At 41.0% G+C, this 25057-nt stretch overlaps 1 protein-coding gene across 1 annotated transcript in view; it reads right to left on the minus strand.

The window, feature by feature from the left end:
• LOC120945768 (flavin-containing monooxygenase 5-like) overlaps positions 1-24184 on the minus strand; it is a 39866-nt gene extending 15682 nt beyond the window's left edge. The window contains exons 1-4 of the mRNA XM_040360149.1: positions 24082-24184; positions 10477-10642; positions 7562-7750; positions 1656-1818 (exon numbers count right to left, since the gene is read on the minus strand). Coding sequence (XP_040216083.1) covers positions 1656-1818; positions 7562-7750; positions 10477-10608 — 484 coding nt within the window. The 5' untranslated portion in view covers positions 10609-10642; positions 24082-24184. The remainder of the gene's footprint in view (positions 1-1655; positions 1819-7561; positions 7751-10476; positions 10643-24081) is intronic.
• Positions 24185-25057: the final 873 nt, after the last annotated feature.

Below are 25057 nucleotides of genomic sequence, written 5' to 3' on the forward strand. Positions count from 1 at the left end.
CTGCTAGGTCCAACCACCTTGTTTATGAATTAAACACTATGAATGAATGAATGAATGAATGAAAACTTATATAGCGCAGCACATGCGAATTTAATCGCCTCCTGAGATATGTGACTTGCATATCCCAGGAGGCACAGGAAGCACAGCGCACATCATTTGTCTAGGCGAGTGATGTGCAGATAGGGTGGTCTATAAAAAAAGAAAAAAAAATTCTCTTATCCGGCCCCCACCTAACAACTGTATATTTACTTTCCCCATCAGATCGTCCCTCATTGCTCTTACTTTTTGAATCACTTGACCCTCCCTCCTAGATTGTTAGCTCTAACGAGCAGGGCTCTCCGATTCCTCCTGTATTGAATTGTATTGTAACTTTACTGTCTGCCCTCATGTTGTAAAGCGATGTGCAAACTGTTGGCGCTGTATAAATCCTGTATAATACTAATAATAATAATAAATAAACCAAAATACAAAGTGATCTTTGTGTAATGGAGTGGAGGAGGAGTGGAAAGAAGGGAACTTTCTTTTGGGATCTGCTTTATTAAACCTTATTATAAAGGGTTCCCATGCTTCATATTAATATTTAATCTCCTAGATCAGAAGTTCTTAAAGGGGTTGTAAAGGTAAAAAAAAATATTCCCTAAATAGCTTCCTTTACCTTAGTGCAGTCCTCCTTCACTTACCTCATCCTTCCATTTTGCTTTTAAATGTCCTTATTGCTTCTGAGAAATCTTCACTTCCTGTTCTTCTGTCTGTAACTCCACACAGTAATGCAAGGCTTTCTCCCTGGTGTGGAGAAAGCCTCTTGAGGGGGGTGGGGGCAAACAGGAGTGTCAGGATGCCCACTAACACACAGCTCCTTTCTCTATCTGCAAAGTAGAGAGTGTCCTGACTTGCCTGCTCGCCCCCTCCCCCCCTTAGAAGGCTTTCTCCACACCAGGGAGAAAGCCTTGCATTACTGTGTGTAGTTACAGACAGAAGAACAGGAAGTGAGGATTTCTCAGAAGAAATAAGGACATTGAAAAGCAAAATGGAAGGATGAGGCAAGTGAAGGAGGACTGCACTAAGGTAAAGGAAGCTATTTAGGGGAAAAAAATACCTTTACAACCCCTTTAACCCTCCTTGAGGGGTATAGAAACAACATGATGGGATATAGGACCAGTTGAAATTGGATCTCTAAATATTCATCCAACTAATAATCTAACCATTCGATTAATAACTATCACTGTTTTCATCAATAGAGATCAAGACAGCAAGGCCTCTAACCAATCATCAATCAGATTTTAAACTTGGAAATCTTCCCTATTACCAGTTTTGCTAGTTGATATTTTAGCTTTGTCAGAGTAACATTGCTCACTCTGTATGTTGATGGGTCAGATGCCACCTGTGTGCGGCATCCTAGTGTCTTGTTTATGAAGCTCAGTAAATAAATTGAAGATATTTTTATTTTAAATATCCAGTTCTGCAGGGAAATTAATTTAAAAAACATGTTCTTATTTTCACATGATTAGATAATCAAAGTAAACCTAGCTTGACTTAATTCACCAAATGAAATAAGGGAGAAAAGTGACTGGACAGAAAAGGATATGCAAATCTTTCACAGGTTAATGAAATCTTCCTGTCTATGGGTATACCTTATCTTTTTGAAAATGTCATACCTGGAAAAGAATGAAGAGGTAATTTTGGATGTGTGTGGTGACCTATGCACACAAGAATGGCATCAAAGACATGCTTCTCCTGTTTTCCTTCTGACTCTGTGACAACATCCCACTGGCCAGTGGTGAGGAAATCTGGATGCTTCCGAATGCTGCAAACAGCCGTCTTCATGTAAGACAGAACAAGACAGAGGTCATTTGATTACATCTCTTGATGTCCATTTCAACAGAGCCAAACAGGACAAGCTAGAGATCACTAAGAAACCTTATAAAGGAACACCATGATAAAGTGTATGTTGGGGGTAGTGGCGCTACCTAAGATCTAATAGGTGACCAGATGGCCTAAAACTAATAATTGACAAACAAAAAATATGCAGAGCACATGTGACTCCAATTGTATAATGTGGTGCACTCTAATAACTAAAACAGGCCACGGATTTACAATATATTCCTGAAAATTTGGAAAATGCTAGAAAAACACTAAGGCCGGGTACACACGGGCAAACATGTACGATGAAACCGGTCCGTCGGACCATTTTCACCGTACATGTCTGCCCGGGGACTTCTGTACGATGGCTGTACTAACCATCGTACAGAAGTCCGCGCGTAAACAATACGCGGGGCGTGTCCGCACCGTCGCCGCGGCGATGACGCGGCGACGTGGGCGGGCCTGCCTTTTAAATGCTTCCACGCATGCGTCGAAGTCATTCGACGCATGCGAGGGACGGCGTCCGCTCGGACATGTACGGTAGGTCTGTACTGACGACCATACATGTCCGAGCGGGCAGGATTCCAGCGGACGGTTTTAAAACAAGTCCAGGAATATTTGCCCGCTGGGAAAAGGCCCGGCGGGCAAATGTTTGCTGGAATTATGCCCGCTCGCGCCTACACACGACCGAACATGTATGCTGAAACTGGTCCGCGGACCAGTTTCAGCATACATGTTTGGTCGTGTGTATGGGGCCTAACAGGGACAAGTAGTATAATAAACCTCCAGTTCAGTGTTGGTAGTGCAGCAAAAATCTCCAATTGAGATTGTTAAATCATGTGATCACACAGTCGCAATGGTGTAGCTGTGCCAAACCATATGTATAAAGTGACTGTGAAAAATAAATAACAGTGTTACATAATTAATAATGAAATAAGTACAATAAAAATAAAAAAAATCACATGTGCATAAGGCCAGATGCGTAACCAAAGTGAGATTAATTCCAGCAGTCAAGCACGCATAAAGTTGGTGTTATTTAGCAACTGTCCTGAAGTAAAGTTCAAAGTTATATCCCCATCAGAAAGTTATTTTGTTTATATAAGGCATTTATATAAGGCAATGTTCAAGAGGTATCTCCAAACAGTTCTCCAATGCTGCTCCTAAATAAGTATTGTACAGTAAGAGAGTGTTTTCACTCTAAAGCCTCGTACACACGATCGGATTATCCAATGGCAATTGTGTGATGACAGGCTGTTTCTGCGGACAAATGTGGGATAGCATGCTTTAAAATTGTCCACCAACAAATGTTTGTTGTCGGATGTGTACACAAGTCCGTCGGACAAAACTCCAAAGTACAAACACGCATGCTCAGAAGCAATGCTCACCATAACACAACATTAGCAGAAGTTGCCCAAAGGGTGGTGCTAAAGAGCTGAAAAAACACGTAGTTTAATGTTTGTTGGCCGACAACTCTTTGCCGTTTGTATGCAATACAAGTTTCCGGCCGACGCCCTTCGGACACAAGTCCTACGCTTTGTCCACAGAAAATCTGATCGTGTGTACGAGGCTTTAGACAGGATCACTTGAAATTATAAAAAAAAAACTTCAAAAAATGAATGCAGCTACTACATCTAAGCACTAGTGAGCTACAATATATTACATTTTTGAATTGGGTTTAGACACACTTGGTTTTCTTAGTGCCGGTTCACACGGGGGCAGCCCGACTTACAGCGTGACTTTGCAAGGAAACTTCAACGCAACTTGGAGCAACTTACAACGCGACTTAACGTTGCCTCCAGGACAGGCGACTTTGGCTGTGGCCAATCACAGAATAATCAGCTCTGTGGGAGGGAGGAGTAAACTATTTTCTCTTCCTGTAAAGTTGCTTCAGTTAAGACGGAGATCCGACTTTGGAGGCAACTTCCGCTGAAATCAATGGGTACAAGTTGCCTACAAGTCGCCTTGAAGTAGTACAGGAACCTTTTCTAAAGTCGGAGCAACTTCAGTAGTGTACATTAAGACGGCTCCCATTCACTTCAGTTGAATTTCTCATGTCGCGCGACTTGGGGAGACACAAGTCGGATCCCAAGTCACGGTACAGTAGTGTGAACCGGCAGTTAAACCACAGAACTTGTGATTTAATATGAACAACAAACACAAATAAGGCATTCCAAATAAAAATGCTTCTCATTCAAAACATTACCCAGGAATCCTGTTAACTTAAAATCCATATATGTTTTAAGTTTTCTTAATCTTTAAAAATCTACTTTACAATAAATAAATACAAATGGTTCACATTAAAACAGAATCCCTGTAACACTCCAGGAATCCTGTTCAAACCCCCCATATAAGCATTAATGTTTTTATTATGGATATTTCAGAATAAATACATTTCATAGACATCACTACAGAAACTGCAGTGTGGAATGCAAGGTACACAGACTTAATTTCATTAGGTAGCACTGCAATGTACTTTGCTACAATGTTACATTATTTTATCAATAAAATCGAAGGGTCATTTTTAACCACTTCGTTACCGAGCCTGTTTTTCAGATTCAGTGTTTACGAGACTAAAACAGTTTTTTTTGGGGGTTTTAAGTAATATTACTTAAAACCCCCAAACATTATATATATATTTTTTTCTAACACCATAGAGAATAAAATGGCAGTCATTGCAATACTTTTTGTCACACCGTATTTGCGCAGCGGTCTTACAAGCGCACTTTTTTTGGAAAAAATTCACTTTTTTAAATAAAAAAATAACACAACAATAAATTTGGCCCAATTTTTTTATATATTGTGAAAGATAATGTTACGCCGAGTAAAATGATACCCAACATGTCACACTTAAAAATTGCGCCCGCTCGTGGCATGGCGTCAAACCTTTACCCTTAAAAATCTCGATAGGCGACGTTTAAAAAATTCTACAGGTTGCATTTTTTGAGTTACAGAGTAGGCCTTAGGCTAAAATTATTGCTCTTGCTCTAACGATCGCGGCGATACCTCACTTGTGTGGTTTGAATACCGTTTTCATATGTCGGCGCTACTCGCGTATACGTTCGCTTCTACGCGCGAGCTCGTCGGGACGGGGCGCTTTAAACATTTTTTTTTTTGCTTTTCGCATTTATTTTTAGTTATTTTACAATTTTTAACACTGAAATAATTTTTTTTTTTTAAATTATCACTTTTATTCCTATTACAAGGAATGTAAACATCCCTTGTAATAGAAAAAAGTATGACAGGTCCTCTTAAATATGAGATCTGGGGTCAAAAAGACCTCAGATCTCATATTTGGGCTTAAATGCAAAAAAAAAATTAAAATTTTGGAAATGTCATTTTTTCAAATGACAAAAAAAAAAATGTCTCTTTAAGAGGCTGGGCGGGACTGACGTTTTGACGTCACTTCCGCCCAGCAGAGCTATGGGGGACAGGCGAAGGAGATTTTTCCTTCAGTCTCGTCCCCGCTCAGCTGCCGGATGGTCGCGATCTCCTCCGCCGCTACCGACGGCTCCGGTAAGCGGCGGAGGGCGCGGGACAGCGGCGGGAGGGGGGGGCCCCTCTCCCGCCACCGATAACGGCGATCTCGCGGTGAATCCGCCACGGAGACCGCCGCTATCGTGTACAGGACCGTCGGCACTAAAGATGGATACTTCAGTTGTGACAGCAGCTGCTGCCATTACTGAGATATCCATCTTTAAAAACAGGACGTCATTTGACTATGGGCCAGTAAGCAAGTGGTTAAAGGAGTTCTCTAAGCTAAAACTTTTAACCCCCGCTGTGCCCGGGCTGTAAAACTATACAAAATAAACTTTCACTTACCTGCCTACGATCCCCCGTTGTTCCGATATCGCCGTCCCGTTCTCCGGTCCCGGTCTCTTCCACTTCCTGCGGGTCGGTGACTCACAGTGCGCTTAGCCTATCAGCGGCCGCAGCAATGTCCCGTCGCGGCCGCTGATAGGCTGAGCGCACTGTGAGTCACCGACCCGCAGGAAGTGGAAGAGACCGGGACCGGAGAACGGGACGGCGATATCGGAACAACGGGGGATCGTAGGCAGGTAAGTGAAAGTTTATTTTGTATAGTTTTACAGCCCGGGCACAGTGGGGGTTAAAAGTTTTAGCTTGGAGAACTCCTTTAATTTCAAAGCTTGAAAATAGCATATGTATGTATATGCACACACACATACTTACACAGTACAAGGGCCCAGATTCACAAAAGAGATACGACGGCGTATCTCCTGATACGCCGTCATATCTCTGTTTTAGGGTCTTCCTAACTATGCGACTGATTCATAGAATCAGTTACGCATAGTTAGCCCTAAGATCCAACAGGTGTAATTGAATTACACTGTCGGATCTTAGGATGCAATACCTCGGCCGCCGCTGGGGGGAGTTCGCGTCGTAAACCAGCGTCGGGTATGCAAATTAGTAGTTACGGCGATCCACGGTGGTTTTTCGCGTTCGCTACGTCGCTGCTAGTCTAGTTTCCCGTCGCAAAGTTAGTCGTCGTTTTTGCTGCCCTAACTTTACACAGCACACCTATGTGCTGTATAAAGTATGGCCGTCGTTCCCGCGTTGAAATTTGAAAATTTTTTGTCCTTGCGTAAGACGTCCGGGAATACGAAAGTACGCTACGCACGTCGCCGTTCGAAAAAATGACATCACTTTGCGCAAAGCACGGCGGGAATTTCAAAACGGAGCATGCGCAGTAGGTCCGGCGCGGGAGCGTGCCTAATTTAAATGGCACACGCCCCTTTGAATTACGCGGGCTTACGCCGGAGGCCACCAGCGTAAGTTTTCATGCAAGTGCTTTGAGAATCAGGCACTTGCGATGAAAACTTGCGGCGGTGTAACGTATCTACAATACATTACGCCTCCGCGATTCTACGTGAATCTGGGCCAAGGTTTGTACCGAAAGTAATGCAAAATAAATGTTCTTATTAACTTCCATAGTTAGATCAAATATCACATGTTGGTAGCATAACTCTACTTCTTCTGCTCTTCTTCTTTATCATTACAGGTAAATAATGCATTCCAAGCAGAAGCAACGTGCTGTCATTGAGTTCTTGATGAAAGAGGGGTGAAGGTATGAAGTAGGGGTGCAGGTTGTCCAATATCACCAGAAAGCTACAGAAGGTGTATGGAGATTACACCATTGACAGGACCTATGTGCACACATGGATGAAGAAGTTTAAAGAAGGGGAAACCAGCTCTGAAGACAAACCATGCATTGAGAGACACTCGACTGCAACCACTGTCATGAATCCTCCTTCGTCAAGAACTCAGTGACAACACATTTCTTCTGCTTGAAATCCATTTTTTATCTGCAATGTTACTACACCAACATTTGAACAACCTATGTAAGGTAGTAAAAAAGTTATGTCCACTTTTGCATTCCTTTCGATACAGCCCTCAAATAAATGAATAAATACATATACAGTTTGTGTATATATATATATATATATATATATATATATATATATATATATATATATATATATATACATACATACATACATACATACACACACACACACACACACACATACATACATACATACATACATACATACATACATACATACACAGTATCTCACAAAAGTGAGGTACACCCCTCACATTGGTGATGTGGTGATGCGACAGTGTGCTAGGGATGCGATTGGGTTTACAGCACATTATCCACATTGATCTTTGTAATAATTACCTTGAATTGGATGTATTTCAACAGTTGAAAATGCTCGCCATACTGCCGGAAATACTGCAGCACCTTAGAATTGTGCATGTAATTGGGGTAGTCCTCTGGTATTGGGTAATCACTGTAACACATCATCTCCTTAGATGTATTGATGATAACAGAATTATAAATACTGGCTCTGTCATCCTCAGGAAATTCCTGCAATTAATATCATACAACATGAATCCCAGATTTATAGAAAAAAAATACTAAATAAATATGCACTACGATGCAAAATGCGGGTGTGACAAAATGCTGTAAATTAAGAAAGCTTTCAGCAACAGAAGTGTTAATAGTTTATTTGTATCAATTAACAAACTGGGAAGTAAATAAACAGAAGAGAAATCCAAATCAAATCCATATTTGGTGTGACCACTGGAGATGGGTTACACCATATGGGGCTCTTCCGTGGTGTTCACCTGCCGTGGAGCGCCCCATAATGCACTGCGAGATTGCAGTGCATTGACGGCTGCTGATTGGCCGAAGCATGCACGCGACTTGTATGCTTTGGCCAATCATGGTTTAGGGGCTAAGTCCACGCCCCACACTATATAAGGCTGCTTACACAGCGGTCGTATTCAGTGTGGACTGGAGAGAGATTAGGCAGGTTAGTTAGTTAGTGGATTTAGCATGCAGTCAGTGTAGAATATATAACACAGTGCAGTCAGTGTAGAATATATAACACAGTGCAGTCAGTGTAGAATATATAACACAGTGCAGTCAGTGTAGAATATATAATACAGTGCAGTCAGTGTAGAATATATAATACAGTGCAGTCAGTGTAGTGTATATGATACTGTGCAGTCAGTGTAGAGTATATAATACAATGCAGTCAGTGTAGTGTATATGATACTGTGCAGTCAGTGTAGAGTATATAATACAATGCAGTCAGTGTAGAGTATATAATACAGTGCAGTCAGTGTAGTGTATATAGTGAAGTGCAGAATATATAGAGCAGTGCAGAGTATATTATACGGTGCAGTGCAGAGTATAAAGTGCAGAGTATATTATACAGTGCAGTGCAGAGTATAAAGTGCAGAGTATATAATGCAGTTCAACACAGAGTATATAGGGCAGTACACATTATACAATACAGTGTAGTGCAGAGTATATAATACAGTGTAGTACGGTGTGAATAACACAGTGTAGTGCGGTGTTAATAACACAGTGTAGTGCGGTGTATATAATTCAGTGTAGTGTAGCGTGAATACAACAGTGTTGTGGTACTACTGAAGTGTTCACGTGTACAACACTTCTGTATCACCCCTGATCCCATTTTATGTTTTCATTAATCAATTGTTTTAATTATTGCACCAAGCATAAAAGTATTGCACCAAAGCACCATAGCTCCACCCCACACTCTAATTAAAAGGTATGAAAATCCCCCCAAAAATCCCCATCATGTTCGGAAGGCCAACAAGGAGAGGCAGATGCTCATAGCTATGATTAGGGATGAGCTTCATGTTCGAGTCGAACTCATGTTCGACTCGAAAATCGTATGTTCGACCATTCGTCGAATTGCAAACATTATGGGCCATTCGCGCCAAATTCGAATGGCGCGTCAGGGCCCATAATTCACTGCAGCATCGCAGTGCATTGCTGGCTAATGATTGGCCAAGCATGCACTATGACCCGCATGCTTGGCCAATCACAGCGCCGCCTGTACAGAGAGCCGTAATTGGCCAAAGCCAGGGTGGCTTTGGCCAATTATGCCTCAGGGGATTTAGTACACGTCCCACACTATATAAGGCCGCCTGTGTGGTGGCCTTGTGTAGTGTGTTGCGGCAGTGGTTAAAGATAGACTGACTGAGAGAGACAGTGTCATTTCAATTGAGTTAGATAGAGCAGGCAGGCGAGTCAGTTACAGTGTGTAAAGGATATATATGCATCCCAGGTGTTGTATGTATATTTATACACTGTATTTGGTTTAGCTAGATCCATTCCTGTATGCTCTTCCTAATAAATAGGCGAAAAAACTCTGGACTGCCGCACTCCAAAATGACTAAAACAAATTAGGTCTTTAGTCATGTGATTGACATTTTGACCAAAAACGAGCTCCCCCCCGTCGCGTAAGCTGCGTCACGATTGGCGAAAGGAGCCGAACGGCGATGCGCATGCGCAGTATAGCGCCGACTCGCCGTTCGGCTCCTTTCGCCAACCGTGACGCGGCTTACGCGACGGGGGGGAGCTCATTTTTGGTCAAAATGTCAATCACAGACATGTGAGGAACGCCCACTCCCGCGGGGACTCGCAATGGGTGAATATGCTGTACAAAGGTATGTACAGCATCAAAAAAATAATGATAGCCTTAATCGTATTGTAATGTGGGGGCCACAAGTAGTTTTTAGGGTGAACCACCCCTTTAAGGTAAAAAAAAAAATTGACTTTAGAACCACTTTAATGCTGCGTACACACAATTTGAATTTCCGACAACAAAACCGTGGATTTAGCTCAAACGGAATGTTGGCTCAAACTTGTGTTGCATACACACGGTCACACAAATGTTGTCTGAAATTCCGAACGTCAAGAACTCGGTGACATACAACACTACAACGAGCCTAGAAAAATTAAGTTTAATGATTTCGAGCATGCATAAGATTTTTTTTTCTGACAAGAACTTTAGTTGTCGGAAAAATTGAGAACCAGCTCTCAAACATTTGTTGTTGGAAATTCCGACAGCAAATGTCAGATGGAGCATACACACGGTCGCAATATCCGACCAAAAGCTCACATCGAACATTTCGGTCGTGTGTACGCGGCATAAGTCTTTTAAAAGTCTGTTTGTTTCAATTTGAATAAATATATAGTATCAGTCATCTGTTTTCCATCTATAAGATTTATTGTAAAAATATATACAGCAAAAACTCATAATGAGTTGACAATACCTTAAATCTCCAGAGTCCACCAATATCTCCACTCTTTTCAAAGCAAGTGGGCTCCAAACCTTCCTCGAGACAGCATTTTATAGCAGTCAGTCCACTACAACCAGCACCAATCACTGCGACTCTTTTCACCATGATGGAATTATAGTTTCACTGATTAACTGGAGTTCTGTAAAACAAAAAGTGTATCATAAGATTTTAATATTTTTTTTGGAAGCGGGAGAAAAGTAAATGTTATTCTAAACCAGGTTTTGTCAAAAAGAAAACTAGGTCCATAAAAAAAAAAAAAGCAAATGACCAGCAAAGAAGAAAACTTCACTTTGGAGCTAATTATTAATACAGTATTATGGGACTTTTCTTTCTGCAGAGCTTCCTTAAACAATGGGGGTATTGGTATTGTTTTTGAGTTTGTATGTATCCTGGGGGTATTTTTTTTATGTATTGTGATTTTTTTTTTTTACATTTTTTTATTGAGAATGTTTTATAGCAGAAAGTAAAAAATATTGTGTTTTTTTTCAAAATTGTCTGCCTTTTTTGTATATAGCACAACAAATAACAACCACAGAAGTGATAAAATACCACCAAAAGAAAGCTTTAAAAATAAACTTTATTTGGGTACAGCATCACATGCTTGCGGAATTGTCAGTTAAAATAGCGCAGTGCTGTGTTGCACAAAAAGGCATGGTCATGAAGGTAAACCTTCCGGAGTTGAAGTTGTTACAGGATAAGTTCACATTTGTTCTTTTTTTTTTTTTTTAATTTCCAGTTCCCCAATATATCAATTTGCAAAAATGAAGCAGCTTTCCGTTTATTCTACACACGCTTACTTCACTATCTTTATGGATGTTTGAAAACAATATATAAAAGGATTCAAGTCAACTAACAATTTCTTAAAGGCTACGTTCACCTTTTTTTTCTAAATTCCAGCTCCTCTATGCACGAATATACCATTAATGTACTTGTTTTACAAAAATAAAACAACTTTCCATTTATTCTACACACGCTTACCTCACTGACTTCATGGATGTTTAAAAACCCTGCTCCGTTACTTCTGCCTTACTTCCTGTACTGACTTTAGCTCATGACACAGAAGGGAGTTGACCAGCTGAGGGTAGATGATGCAGCGTGTGTGCTAATGAGATCAGCTGGTCAACTCCCTCCTGTGTCATGACCTAAAGTCTGTCCAGCAAGTAAGGCAGAAGTTATGGAGCAGTGTTTTGAAACATCCATGAAGTCAGTGAGGTAAGCGTGTGTAGAATAAATGGAAAGCTGTTTTATTTTTCTAAAAGAAGTACATTAATGGTATATTGGTGCATAGAGGAGCTGGAATTTAGAAAACAAAAACAAAGGTGAACGTAGCCTTTTAAGGCATTGTTAGTTGACTTGAACTCTTTTATGATACTTTTTTTATTTGCACTAACATACAATTTTTCAGGACAAGCTTTCGGGGTGTTACCCCTTCTTCAAGGTCCAAGCAGTACTGATTCACAATTTTTTGGCAGAATGTTCAAACAAAAGAAGAAAAAAAAGGGAAAGGAAAAAAAAAGAAAAACCAACACATACAAATCAATAGTAATAAAGATAGCAGCAGAGTTAGTGAGATAAGACAGAGGGAGAGCTAAAGATTTGAGGGGGGATGTTAGTCACAGAGGGGGGTCATAAAACTGTAGTATAATGGTTAAGGAAACCAATATCTAAATTTAGGCCATTCGTTTTTGTGTCAAAAAGAATTATCATTCTTAGTTCAAACGTTTTCCTTTCCTGGATAGTTCTGAAATTCCCTTTAAGAACTAAAACATTAAGGCCTCATTCACACAGGCGGACTCCGCTACGGAGTCAGCCTGCTCCCGTCAGCTCAGCGGGAGATCAGTCCGCAGATCTCCGCTGAGCCGATGGATGACAAACTCCTCTCTGCTCACTGAGCGGGGAGGGGCTTGTCGGGCACCGCTGTCCTCCTATGGAGCCATCTTACCCGATCCGAAACCCCACCTGTCCTCCCGCGGCTGCCTCCCACACTAATGTAGCTCCCGGCGCCGCGCCTGCCCTGCTGAAACGAGGCGCCGCCACAGCAATTGCTAATATTTCTCCTTCTGCCTGGGGAGGGGAGTGACAGGTGCACCCAAGACGGCCGATGACTGGCCAGACCGGATCCATATGGGGTAGTGGCTGCGTTTGATGGGCACAGTGGCTGCACTTGATGGGCACAGTGGCTGCAATTTATGTTTTTTTTTTCAGTTTGGTTGCGCCCCCCCCCAAAAAAAAATCAGCACCAGCCGCCAGTGGTCCCCAGTGTCCCTCTCTGTCCCCACCGTGTCCCTGGTTATCTGAAAGATGTGTTTCAAATGTTTTTACAAGGGCGCAGTTTCAGTGCTTGCCATAGGCGCCATTTTCACTAGATACGCCTCTGGTCTGAGGTTGGGTGGTTGTCTGAAAGCCAATAATGGGGGTTGTTGGAATATTCCTTTCAGAGTTTCATCCTCTTTTATAATGGGTTGTAAATCTTTGATTATCTTATGTGGTGACCAGAGGTACTCGGTTATTTGTTTTTTTCTCTGTGCATTGGAGGAGATTTTCTCTCTGGGTTTTCAAGGCTGTGTTTATGCTGTTATTGATGGTTTTGTCTTTGTAACCTTTCTTTAACATTCTGCCAAAAAAATTGTGAATCAGTACTGCTTGAACCTTGAAGAAGGAGTAACACCCCGAAAGCTTGTCCTGAAAAATTGTATGTTAGTGCAAATAAAAAAAGTATCACGGACAGTACTCAATTTTCTCTATCACAATTGCACTAATACGGCTACAATCACGTCAAGTATATATTGTAGTAAAACACTGGTCTGTCTTGCTGCTGGCCAGCTTTAAACTATTGTATCTGCAGTCTCGCAACTCCTAAAGAGTTTGATAGAAATTGGGCAATAACAGGACAGTTTTGGATCAGTGAGAACAAGATCATCCTTAGCAAATTACTGGGCAGAGAGGTATTAGGCCTTGCCAAAGCAGATATATTAACAATTGAGGATACAATACATGTGCCACTGCCAAAAAAATGTAACATGTAAAACATTTTTTTTTTTTTTTTTTGTTAAACGGAAATGTATCATGTTGTTGCTGTATGCAAGTCAAGTGAAATGTAAAATAAAAATCAATTATGCACTGCAAGCATATGTTGTTGCTGTGTTGTAACAACACATCCCCTAAGCATGTTATTAAAATGAGGTGTGTATTTTCAATGCCAAATGTTGCCCTCTCACCCACATAAATAGACCCTCTCCCCACTGTACGGTATATTTATATTTTTTTCATTGGTACATATCCCCCATGGCAGTGTCCAGCTTTTTAAGCAGCTTGCCTACTAGCCCTAAAAATGACCAAAATTAGCCCCCATAGGATTTCACAGCTAGGTTCTCATTTGCTGAATTTCAAAGAGGGTTCTCCAAAACCTTTTGAAAATCAAATCCAAGCATATTCTCTCATTACCTCTTATAACAATGACATTTTTGTGAAAGGCCTATGCACTGGTTAGCTTAGAGGCAAAGTGAACAATGTGCACTTTATCATTTTTTCTTAAGTTATTGTTTGACTATATGCCTTGGATAATTAACTTTTTTGAATAAATTGCCAATGATATGCAAGCATAAGGATGCATGGTACTAAGCGTGCTGGGGCCATAGTTATATTGTACTTAATAAATATGATATACTGTATATATATATATATATATATATATATATATATATATATATATATATATATATATATAACAATTATGATGGACTTGATTCTTCTTTCTTATGGGGGGGGGGTATAGTGTGACCCCCAGATGCTGCCCCCCCTCCGTCAAATAAAATGTATTCTAAAAAGGCATGCACACACCTTGCTAAACATTCACACACCTTGCAAGTGCTCACACTTTATAAAATGTGGAATTTCTGCCCCCTAGTGTAAAACTAGTGTACAACATTTTACTACTCCTATTCTCACCTATCCTTGGTGATTGTGTAACTGTACAGTGATGGGGAACCTTGGCCCCCCAGATATTTTGGAACCACATTTCCCATGATGCTCCACTACACTGCAGAGTGCATGAGCATTATGGGAAATGTAGTTCCAAAACATCTGGGGGGCCAAGGTTCCCCATCATGTAACATCACATTTAGGGTGACCACGTGTCCCAGATTGCCCGTGACAGTCCCGCATTTAGCAGGTCTGTCCCGTGCACCTTCATTCCAGAACAATACAGTGTCCCAGTGTCCCGGAATGAAACTGACACAGCTACCCCCCCCCCCCGGTCAATCTGATGCCCCCAAAAAAGGCCGCCACATCGCTGCTTTACTCACTGACAGTACTTGCCCTGACCGGGAATGCCTGGAGGAGAACAATCCCCGCCCCCTCGTTACAGCACAAGCTGATTTTTGGGAAGGGGGTGTCCCTGAATGGTAGTTTGGAAATGTGGTAACCCTAGTCACAATATGGCACACTATCATAATGTTTTGGCAGTAAAGCCTTATGGCTTCAAGCCATATACCTACTCCGCATGCAAGAACCACGCTATGCTTTGTGAATGTATAGGCAGCGGGGGGGAAGATAAATAAATATGTGAAAAGTGTGGCATGCATTTGTATTCAGCCCCCCCTGAGCCAGTACTTTGTAGAACCACCTTTCACTGCAATTACAGCTGCAAGTCTTTATGGGGATGTCTCTACCAGCTCTTCACATCTAGAGAGTGACATTTTTGCCTATAATTCTTTGCAAAATAGCTCAAGCTCTGTCAGATTGGATGGAGAGCGTCTGTGAACCACAATTTTCAAGTCTTGCCACATATTCTCAATTAGATTTGGGTCTGGACTTTGACTGGGCCATTTCAAGTTTGCTTTAAAGCGGATCTCCCGCGGCTCAATCGTTTTTTTTTTTTTGTCAAATCAAAATGTGTATTAGCACTGCTGTGCTAAACTTACGTGTCCCGTTTTCGTCCGCCCCTCCGCTGTTTTTTCTGCCCTAATAAACACTTATATTCTGCTCAAAGTCCCGTGGCCATCTTGGCTTTGGGCGCTCGAATCCAAGAAGGAGGTAGTTCCTGTTTGCGGTGGATGCTGTCCCAGCATCCACCGCTCGATCTCGCGCGTGCGCACTGGCGAATGTGCCCGTCGGCGTGAGCGTCCCTGTTGTCATCGCAACGCGGGAAGTCGCGCGATGTGTCATTACAGCTGAATATTAGGAGCTCTGAGAATAGCTCCCAGCAGGCACAGCGCGGCGCCGGAAACTCAGAAAAACCCGTCTAAAACCCGAGGGGGGGCAGACCGGAACCACGGCTAGAATAAAAGGTACCAGTTCAACATTTAAAATGTAAATAGCCGATTCTGGCTTATATTGTAGCGCTTTTAATATGGACGTCCAGTGTAAATGAGGGTGGAGATCCGCTTTAATTGAAACCATTCCATTGTAATGAGAGGGGGAACCAATGCGCAAATCAACCTAATAAAGAATAATTCTGAACTAGAAGGAAACTAAAATAAATTTAAAATAAAATAGCAGCCACGACGAAAAGTGTTCTCACACTCAAAACAGATATGAATATTGGTGGGTGTAATGGCGCTAAAAACACTATAAAAACTTAAAAACAATAAGTGATCATCATCACTCGACCCATAAAATAATGGAGAAAGTTTCTTGGTAAATGCTCCAATGAATATGAATAAATGTGTCCCACTCTTGGCGAATCCTGGAATACCATCCAAACATCAACAAAAAATGTGGAGGGTATTAATAGTGGCAAATAATAACAATTGATAAGTGAACAAAATGTGCCAAGCCAATGCACAATGTTGCATCAATACAATCAAAAGTGAAATATTTGGGTAACCAAATAAACATCAATATTAGTGAAAAAAAGGGGGGGATCCAATATACAAAAACACCAAAAAACAATGGTCCAATAAAGTGCAACGTGCAATAATTATAGTGTAAACAAATTCCAAAGTGATCCAAAGTATTTTAAAACAACATGCAAAAATTAAGCATGAAAATAAATCTAATTGTGAAAAAATGTCCAGTGAAATGAATAATGTTACATTAGTAACAATGTCTCTAAAATTCACCAATAAAAGTTAGAAATAAAAACACAGTGATATTAATAAGGTGTCACAGTGCATATATGAATGAAGAAAAAACAATCATAAAGAGATGTTCAGTGAAAAGGATAGTGCTCCAAAACGCAAAATCTTTAAAGTTCACGGCGTTCAGTGATCAATCCTGGATGTGCATGCAAGCTTAAAACTTCCACCATCAGGATTCCCAGAAGTGTCCAGCAAACTAAGTGTTCCAGCCTCTTACCTCAGAGCGGCTTGTAATTGAGCCTATATAGATGTCTCACAAGCTGTCAGCTGTTCATCCAGCTCCACAGTCCCACGACCCAGTCACGGATGGTTGCAGTCTCTCAGAGACTATTTGGATTCTCTCCTGTATCCTGCTCGGGTGTGCTCCTCTGCTGCCAAGTTCCAGCAATGCCTCCTCTCTACTTCTTCCCTAGGGGAAGAAGTAGAGAGGAGGCATTGCTGGAACTTGGCAGCAGAGGAGCACACCCGAGCAGGATACAGGAGAGAATCCAAATAGTCTCTGAGAGACTGCAACCATCCGTGACTGGGTCGTGGGACTGTGGAGCTGGATGAACAGCTGACAGCTTGTGAGACATCTATATAGGCTCAATTACAAGCCGCTCTGAGGTAAGAGGCTGGAACACTTAGTTTGCTGGACACTTCTGGGAATCCTGATGGTGGAAGTTTTAAGCTTGCATGCACATCCAGGATTGATCACTGAACGCCGTGAACTTTAAAGATTTTGCGTTTTGGAGCACTATCCTTTTCACTGAACATCTCTTTATGATTGTTTTTTCTTCATTCATATATGCACTGTGACACCTTATTAATATCACTGTGTTTTTATTTCTAACTTTTATTGGTGAATTTTAGAGACATTGTTACTAATGTAACATTATTCATTTCACTGGACATTTTTTCACAATTAGATTTATTTTCATGCTTAATTTTTGCATGTTGTTTTAAAATACTTTGGATCACTTTGGAATTTGTTTACACTATAATTATTGCACGTTGCACTTTATTGGACCATTGTTTTTTGGTGTTTTTGTATATTGGATCCCCCCCTTTTTTTCACTAATATTGATGTTTATTTGGTTACCCAAATATTTCACTTTTGATTGTATTGATGCAACATTGTGCATTGGCTTGGCACATTTTGTTCACTTATCAATTGTTATTATTTGCCACTATTAATACCCTCCACATTTTTTGTTGATGTTTGGATGGTATTCCAGGATTCGCCAAGAGTGGGACACATTTATTCATATTCATTGGAGCATTTACCAAGAAACTTTCTCCATTATTTTATGGGTCGAGTGATGATGATCACTTATTGTTTTTAAGTTTTTATAGTGTTTTTAGCGCCATTACACCCACCAATATTCATTCCATTGTAGCTTTGACTGTATATTTAGGATTTCCCAGCCAAAAGCTCTCATGGCAGTTTTCTCGACAGGAAAACCGGTTGTGTGTACGCGGCATAACAGGTTTTCTTCTAAGATTGCCCTATTTTTGGCTCCATCCATCTTCCCATCAACTCCCTGTTCCTGATGAATAGTCTGTTTACTTGCTAATATCTTGCCTTCTGTTATTCGAAGGAATTCCTTTGCTGAGTTGTCGCAGTTGCCTAAAACTCAGCAGATCTATTACCTTCTCTGGCAATGGCATGTGGCACAGGTGGGAACAGATGAGGCGGTGGCTGTTCTCCTTGATCAAGACCAATGTCGCCGCTTTCAGCGTGAGGAAAAAAAGTAGCCAATTACCGACTCTGTTTACATCACATGATGTAAAGAACCTAAAGCCCTATAAACACGCGATCGGTTTGTCTGATGAAAACGGAACAATTTCTTTTTTTTTCCTTTCTTTTTTTTTTTGTCAACCACTTCAGACTCAACCACAGCAAGAGACTTGCTCATGATTTCATTCATTCATTATTATTGTCTCTTTTATATATATTTTACTTCATTATATATATATATTTCTCTCTCCCTACTGTTTATTATTTTATCTATCAAATTATAAAACCATACCCGCATCCCCCCCCCCTTTCCTACACCTGTCCCCTAATGGTTTGTTCCTTCCTTTTTATATTCTTTCATCTTCTATTGTCCTCTATTATTTTCCCCAGGTATTCCTCTGATGATTTAAAATCTTTCCACTGTCTCCATCTTTTATTATATATATTGAGTTGACCCGTATCACTACTGCATAAATATTCCATTTTGTTGTAGTTTTCCACTCTTTCGAACCATTCTTTTATGTCTGTTTTTTTGTACTTAGCCAATTTTTTGGTATCAATCCTTTTGCGACATTTATCAATGGTGGAAATAATGTTTTCCTATAACTTATTTTTGATTCCGTTGATTCGTGAAATACACACGCTTGTATGATGTTAGATATCTTTTCTCCAGTTATTACTTCCACGTAATCCCGGATTTCCTGCCAGTATTCCTTTATCTTTGGACAGTCCCACCATATATGTGTAGTTGTTCCAATCTGTCCACATTCTCTCCAACACAATGGGGTTTTGTCTTTGCTATATCTATGGATCACTTCGGGTGTCCTATGCCATCACGAAATGCATTTGTAATTCATTTCAATTGTATTCATATCGGTTGAGGTATTATGTACGGATGCTATTATTCTTTCGACTTGTTGATCCTCAAATTTCTTGTTTATTTATTTTCCCCCACTTCTCTATAAAATAGGGTCTTCCTTGTAGCTCTGTTTCTGTCAGGATTCGATATACTCTTGATATCACGTGCCTTAATGGGGTTTGTGTAGAACATAATTTTTCTAGTGCTGTTAATTCGTTTGCATCTCTTATTAGTGAGGGTATTGAATTTACCAGATGTTTTAATTGTAAATATTCCCATTCGTTTATATCCCACCTGTTTTTTCCTTTTATATCCAAGAGTGTTTTTATCTTTCCCTGTTCTGTGATATCCTTTACTTGTGCTGCCCCTCTTTTATTTGCCCACTGAGACCCTTTCCCTGGGATAAAAAAATTAGTTTCCGTAAGTGAAATTAAAGGTAAATTATAAGTCCATTTATTCTGTCTTTAAATTAAGTCCCAAACTTTGAAGACATTTTTTGTTAATCCGTGCGTGTCCACATCACATACTCTATGTTTTCGTGGTATCCAAAAGTTTTTGTGCAGTGTTGTTTTACTATTTTCCATTCGAATCCATTTTTTCTCTTTATCTTTATTTCCCCATTCCACCATTCGTGCAATAATCGTGGCCTTATAATATCTATTTATATCTGGTGCTGCTAATCCTCTGTGTTTTTTTCCTCTTGTTAATGTTGCGAAATTTACTCTCGGCTTTCTATTTTTCCATATGTATTTTATCAACATTGTTTTAATAGTCTTAAAAAAAACTCTGTGGAATGTCTATGGGTAACATCTGGAATTTATATGTTAATTTTGGGAGGATAGCCATCTTGAAAACATTTATCCTTCCTAACCATGAAAGAGGTCTTGTTATGTTCTTTTTTAGGTCTGTTTTTATCTCATTTAGCAAGGGAATATAGTTAACAAGGTACAAGCCATCTACTGTAGATGTCAGTTTAACACCAAGATAAGTCAACTCTCCTCTCACCCACGTAAATGGATGGAAATATGAATGCTGCCATTGTTGCCTTTTTTTTTAAAATGCTTGCTGCCTTGCTCTCTCTAGTGAGAGAGTAAAGCCTCATATACATACGATCGGATATCTGATGGAATCTAATCCGATGGATTTTTTCATCGGATATCCGATGAAGCTGACTTTCTTCAGTCTTGACTACACACCATCGGTTAAAAATCCGATCGTGTCCAACGTGGTGACGTAAAACACTACGACATGCTGAGAAGTTCAATGCTTCCGAGCATGCGTCGACTTGATTCTGAGCATGTATGGATTTTTGACTGATGGACTTCCCCACAGACGAGCAATTTTTTCTATTGTTTTTTCAACCATAGAAAAAATTTAAAACAGGTTCTATTTTTTTTTCACAGATGGAAAAAAAAAAACGACGGGGCCCACGCACGATCGGGTCATCCGATGAAAACGGTCCATTGGTTTGTTTTCATCAGACAAACCGATCGTACAGGGCTTTAGGCAGCAATTTTAGAGTTACTGACCAACAACAGGCAAGCATCAATTGAAGTACTTTTTCCAGGTCAGGTTCATTTTCTGAATACAGTTGGCCTGTTTGCATGATCACAAGAAAAATAATATGCGTGTGCCACATCCTAAAGTGTGTGTCGTTTACATCACACTGAATATTGGGTTTACAGTGTAGTGTACAGAATGCGGTGGTGTGGTACAGTGTATGTACAGCGTAGTTAATGAAATGAGGTGGTGTGGAATTAGGTTATTACAGCGCATTGTACAAAATGAGGTGGTGTGGAATAGGGTATGTACACTGCAGTTTACGAAATGAGATGGTGTTGAATAGGATATGTACAGCACAGTGTACGAAATGATCTAGTGTGGAATAGGGTATGTACAGAGCAGTTTAAGGAATGTGGTGGTAAGAATAGGGTATGTATAATGCAGTGCACAAAATGAAGTGTTGTGGAATAGGGTATGTACAGAGCAGTTTACGGAATGTGGTGGTAAAGAATAGGGTATGTATAATGCAGTGCACAAAATGAAGTGGTGTGGAATAGGGTATGTACAGTGCAGTTTAAGGAATGAGGTGGTGTGGAAAAGGGTATTGCAGCGCATTGTACAAAATGATGTAGTGTGGAATAGGGTATGTACAGCGCACCTTAGGCCCCATACACACGAGAGGATTTATCCGCGGACACGGTCGAGGATTTGCGCGGATTTCCATGCGATGGAGTGTACTCACCATCGAATCGAAATCCGCGCCGAAATCCTCTGGCGATGACGCGGCGACGTGCGTCGAATCATTACGACGCATGCGGGGGATCCCTTCGGACGGATGGATCCGGTGAGTCTGTACAGACCAGCGGATCCATCCGTTGGGATGGATTCCAGCGGATAGATTTGATAGCATGTCATCAAATATTTATCCGCTGGAAATCCATCCCAGGGGATAAATATCCGCGGAAACAGATCCGCTGGAGTGTACACACCATAGGATCTATCCGCTGAAACCCATTCGCTGGGATTTTTCAGCGGATGGATTCTATTGTGTATGGGGCCTTACAGAATGAGATGGTGTGGAATAGGGTATGTACAGCATAGTTTGCGGTGTTGTGGAAAATGGTTTATACAGCGCCGTGTACAAAATGAGGTGGTGTGGAACAGGGTATGTACAGCACAGAATTTTAAATATGCAAACATGGCCAAAAAACTCACCCTGACTGCCCCCTTAATATTAAGAGCCACCTTCACACCAAAGCCCCCATAGACATCAGACTCCCCCTTCACATAAGAGTCACCCTGCTTATCAGAGTCTCCCCTTACATCACTGCCTGCCTGTACATCAGAATTCCACCTTCACATTAGAGTTCCCGTATCCATCAGAGCCCTGTCTCCCTTTAACATCAGGAGCCCCCTTTTTCAAATCATCTCTCTGTGTGAGAACACATTCAAGTAGAACAGGTGCCACAAGAAGGGTTACTTCAAGTGCTTTATGTGCCTTCCACTTATGCTAGTTAGAGTATTTTTCAGTCACTCACATCTACCTGAGAAGAGGGCACCAGGAAGGATGTAGGGCATGCTAGTGAAATAATATTCCCTAACTGGAATGTTGGAATACCTTACAACTTTCACTACAGTATTCCATGGCAGCATCGCATAGGGTGGAGCAGGACAAAGGTAGACTTCCATCTAATTCTGAATGCTGGGGCAAGTGCTGAGAAAATTGCTGAGAAGCGGAGGGCGCTGACGACAGTGACATGTCACATTAAAGAAAGTTGAGAAGCGGGGGGAGGGGGTGTTCTGCTGTTGGAAATGACTCAGCCAGCGAGTTTAGAAGCGCGGTGAGGGGGCAAAAATGACTTCTCACCAGACAGGGCCTCTAGTAATTTGGGAGGCCCTTCTCAGCTTTGCGGGGCCCTAAGCGGCTTGCATAGTGAGCCTATAGGGAGGATCAGCCCTGGTTCCACCAAACTGCAAACAGCAATATAGAGCGAGTAAAACTATTGATTAAGCCTCAGAGAGATCATAAAGTGTTTAAATAACTTAAAGTGAGAGTAGAGATACTGAAGAAAGAAATATATCTACCATTTTATGCAGAATGACAAGATTGAACAGTTGAACCGCCATTTGTTATACTTTATTTAACACATGTTTGTACATGGACTGTCTGCTGCAAAATTGTCAGTGTTATATATGAAGAAAAGCTGAAGTTAATAAAGAAGTTATTTCAAGAGTTTGGTGTGCTCTTTAAACCTACTGCTTCCATAGAACGGCGCTAGAGGAATTATAAAGTAACAGTCTTGTTTGGACTCAAAGGTCAGAAATTAAAATTCTTCTAATGCCATAGTGCATAAGGCACTTCATAGTGCTGTGCCTGCCACAAAGGGAAATCGAAGGAAAAGGTAAGTGAACCAACAATGCACTAGCTTAAAGGAACCTATTTAGAAAATAACCTTTACAACCCCTTAAGAATATACTAGTGTTTAAAGACAGTGGCCCATATTCTCTGTAAAAATCCGTGGGCTGCGCTTAAGGCACTTACACTCCGCTGTCCCAACTTACAGGAGCAAGTGTTGTATTCCCCAAACACTTGCTCCGTAAGTTGGGATGGCGGAGTGTAAATGCCCCGGCGTAGCCTGGCCGATCTCCAAGGGGGTGGCTTGTATTCAAATTAAGCGCGCCCCCGATTCTAAAGAACTGCGCATGCGCTGGGCTTCAAAAAGCCCAGTGCGCATGCTCCAGTTCTCGGCGGAAAACGTCAATGACGCCGACGTGTGCGTCATTGACGTAAAGTCGTATTCAAGAACGACTTACGGAAACGACGTACCCGACGAAAAAACACGACGCGGACCCGACGCCATCCGTAACATGGCCTACGTGGGACTTAATCCTCATATAGCAGGACTAAATTTCCGCTTACGCAAACGACGTTAGCAACGGTTACGCGACGCGAACTCGTTCGGGAATCGGCGTAGAAGGATCATTTGCATACGCAAATGAGTCCTTTACGTAAATGCCATCTAGCGGCGGATCTTAAGTGTATCTATGCGAAAATGATTCTAAGAATCAGTCGCATAGATACACGGGCCAAAAAAGGGAGATACGATGGAGTATCCTGAGATACTCCATCGTAACTTCTATGAGAGTATGGCCCAGTGATTTTAGCATCTGAAGTCAGAGGTTTAGCATGATAGTCATGAAACTAGAATTTTTACAAGGCAATTGGCAACCACTGTGTTTATAGGTTTTCATTAAAAAACTCAACTCTTTAGTGCACAATCAACATCATTTTAAACTACAGTATACTAGACAGTTCAATTGTAGTATTTCCAACATGAGATATAACATTATATATATTAATGTTTTTCATTGGAAATGCTATACAATATAAAATGTCATGAAGCTTAAAAACTTGCCTTAGTTATCCCCAAACCAGCTTCGTCTTGAATGTGTTTGTATGAGAGAAGCATGGACTTTTAACATATATATCCCCCTCCCTTATGGAGTACATCTGTTTAAATTAAGCAAACTTGGCAGCTGGAACTTTGCTTGTTCCTTGTTAATGTATAATAAGCCAAGTGAACTTTGGATTGACAGTAATATCATTGGCAGATATAACATGTAAAGACTAGCTTCTTGTCTCCTTTATTACCAAACATGCTGCTTAACAGCACAAGCCCATACATTTACAATTAATACATGGATAATGTAATTACAGCTGAACTTTAGGAAGTATTTACTGCACATTGGCTTGGCATAATGTAGGCATGCATTACTCATACCTACAGTAATGGACTGATTGGGAAGTTGGAAATCACTGTAGCAGTCTATCTATGCTAATACAGTAATAGCTGCAATCTTTTCTAGGATACTCTCAGGTCCTGTGCGTGCAGCTGCCCCACAGCACACTGACCACCGGGGGTCGCTCTGTGCTGCCACTATTTATACACTACCTTGTATTTTTTTCAGTGAATACAAGGCATTCTCTAATTGAATAAGGTGGAGGTCATGATGTCACTGCCCATACATTCCCTTACACGCCACTGTGGCAATGCATGCACATTGGTGTGTGTTATTACGCACAATAACATGTTTTGCATTTGGGTAGTCAACTTATTTTAATGGGTTTTCCAAAAATGTAGCACACAGCAATGCATGCTAATAAATTGCCACAGCGTTGTGTTGTGCAGCAATGAACATGTGTTAGCAAGGTGTTAAGCCCCGTACACAAGATCGGACATTTGTCCGACCAAACTCACATCAGAATTCCGACAGAATTCCATCGGAGTAACATGTTCTCTATCTAAACTCAGATGGAATTCATCAGAATTACTCCGATGGGGCATACACGTTCGGGATTTCCGATGGAAAAAGTGCTTTGGACTTTTTCCA

Source organism: Rana temporaria, chromosome 7 (assembly GCF_905171775.1).
Source record: "Rana temporaria chromosome 7, aRanTem1.1, whole genome shotgun sequence".
NCBI classification, from domain to species: domain Eukaryota; kingdom Metazoa; phylum Chordata; class Amphibia; order Anura; family Ranidae; genus Rana; species Rana temporaria.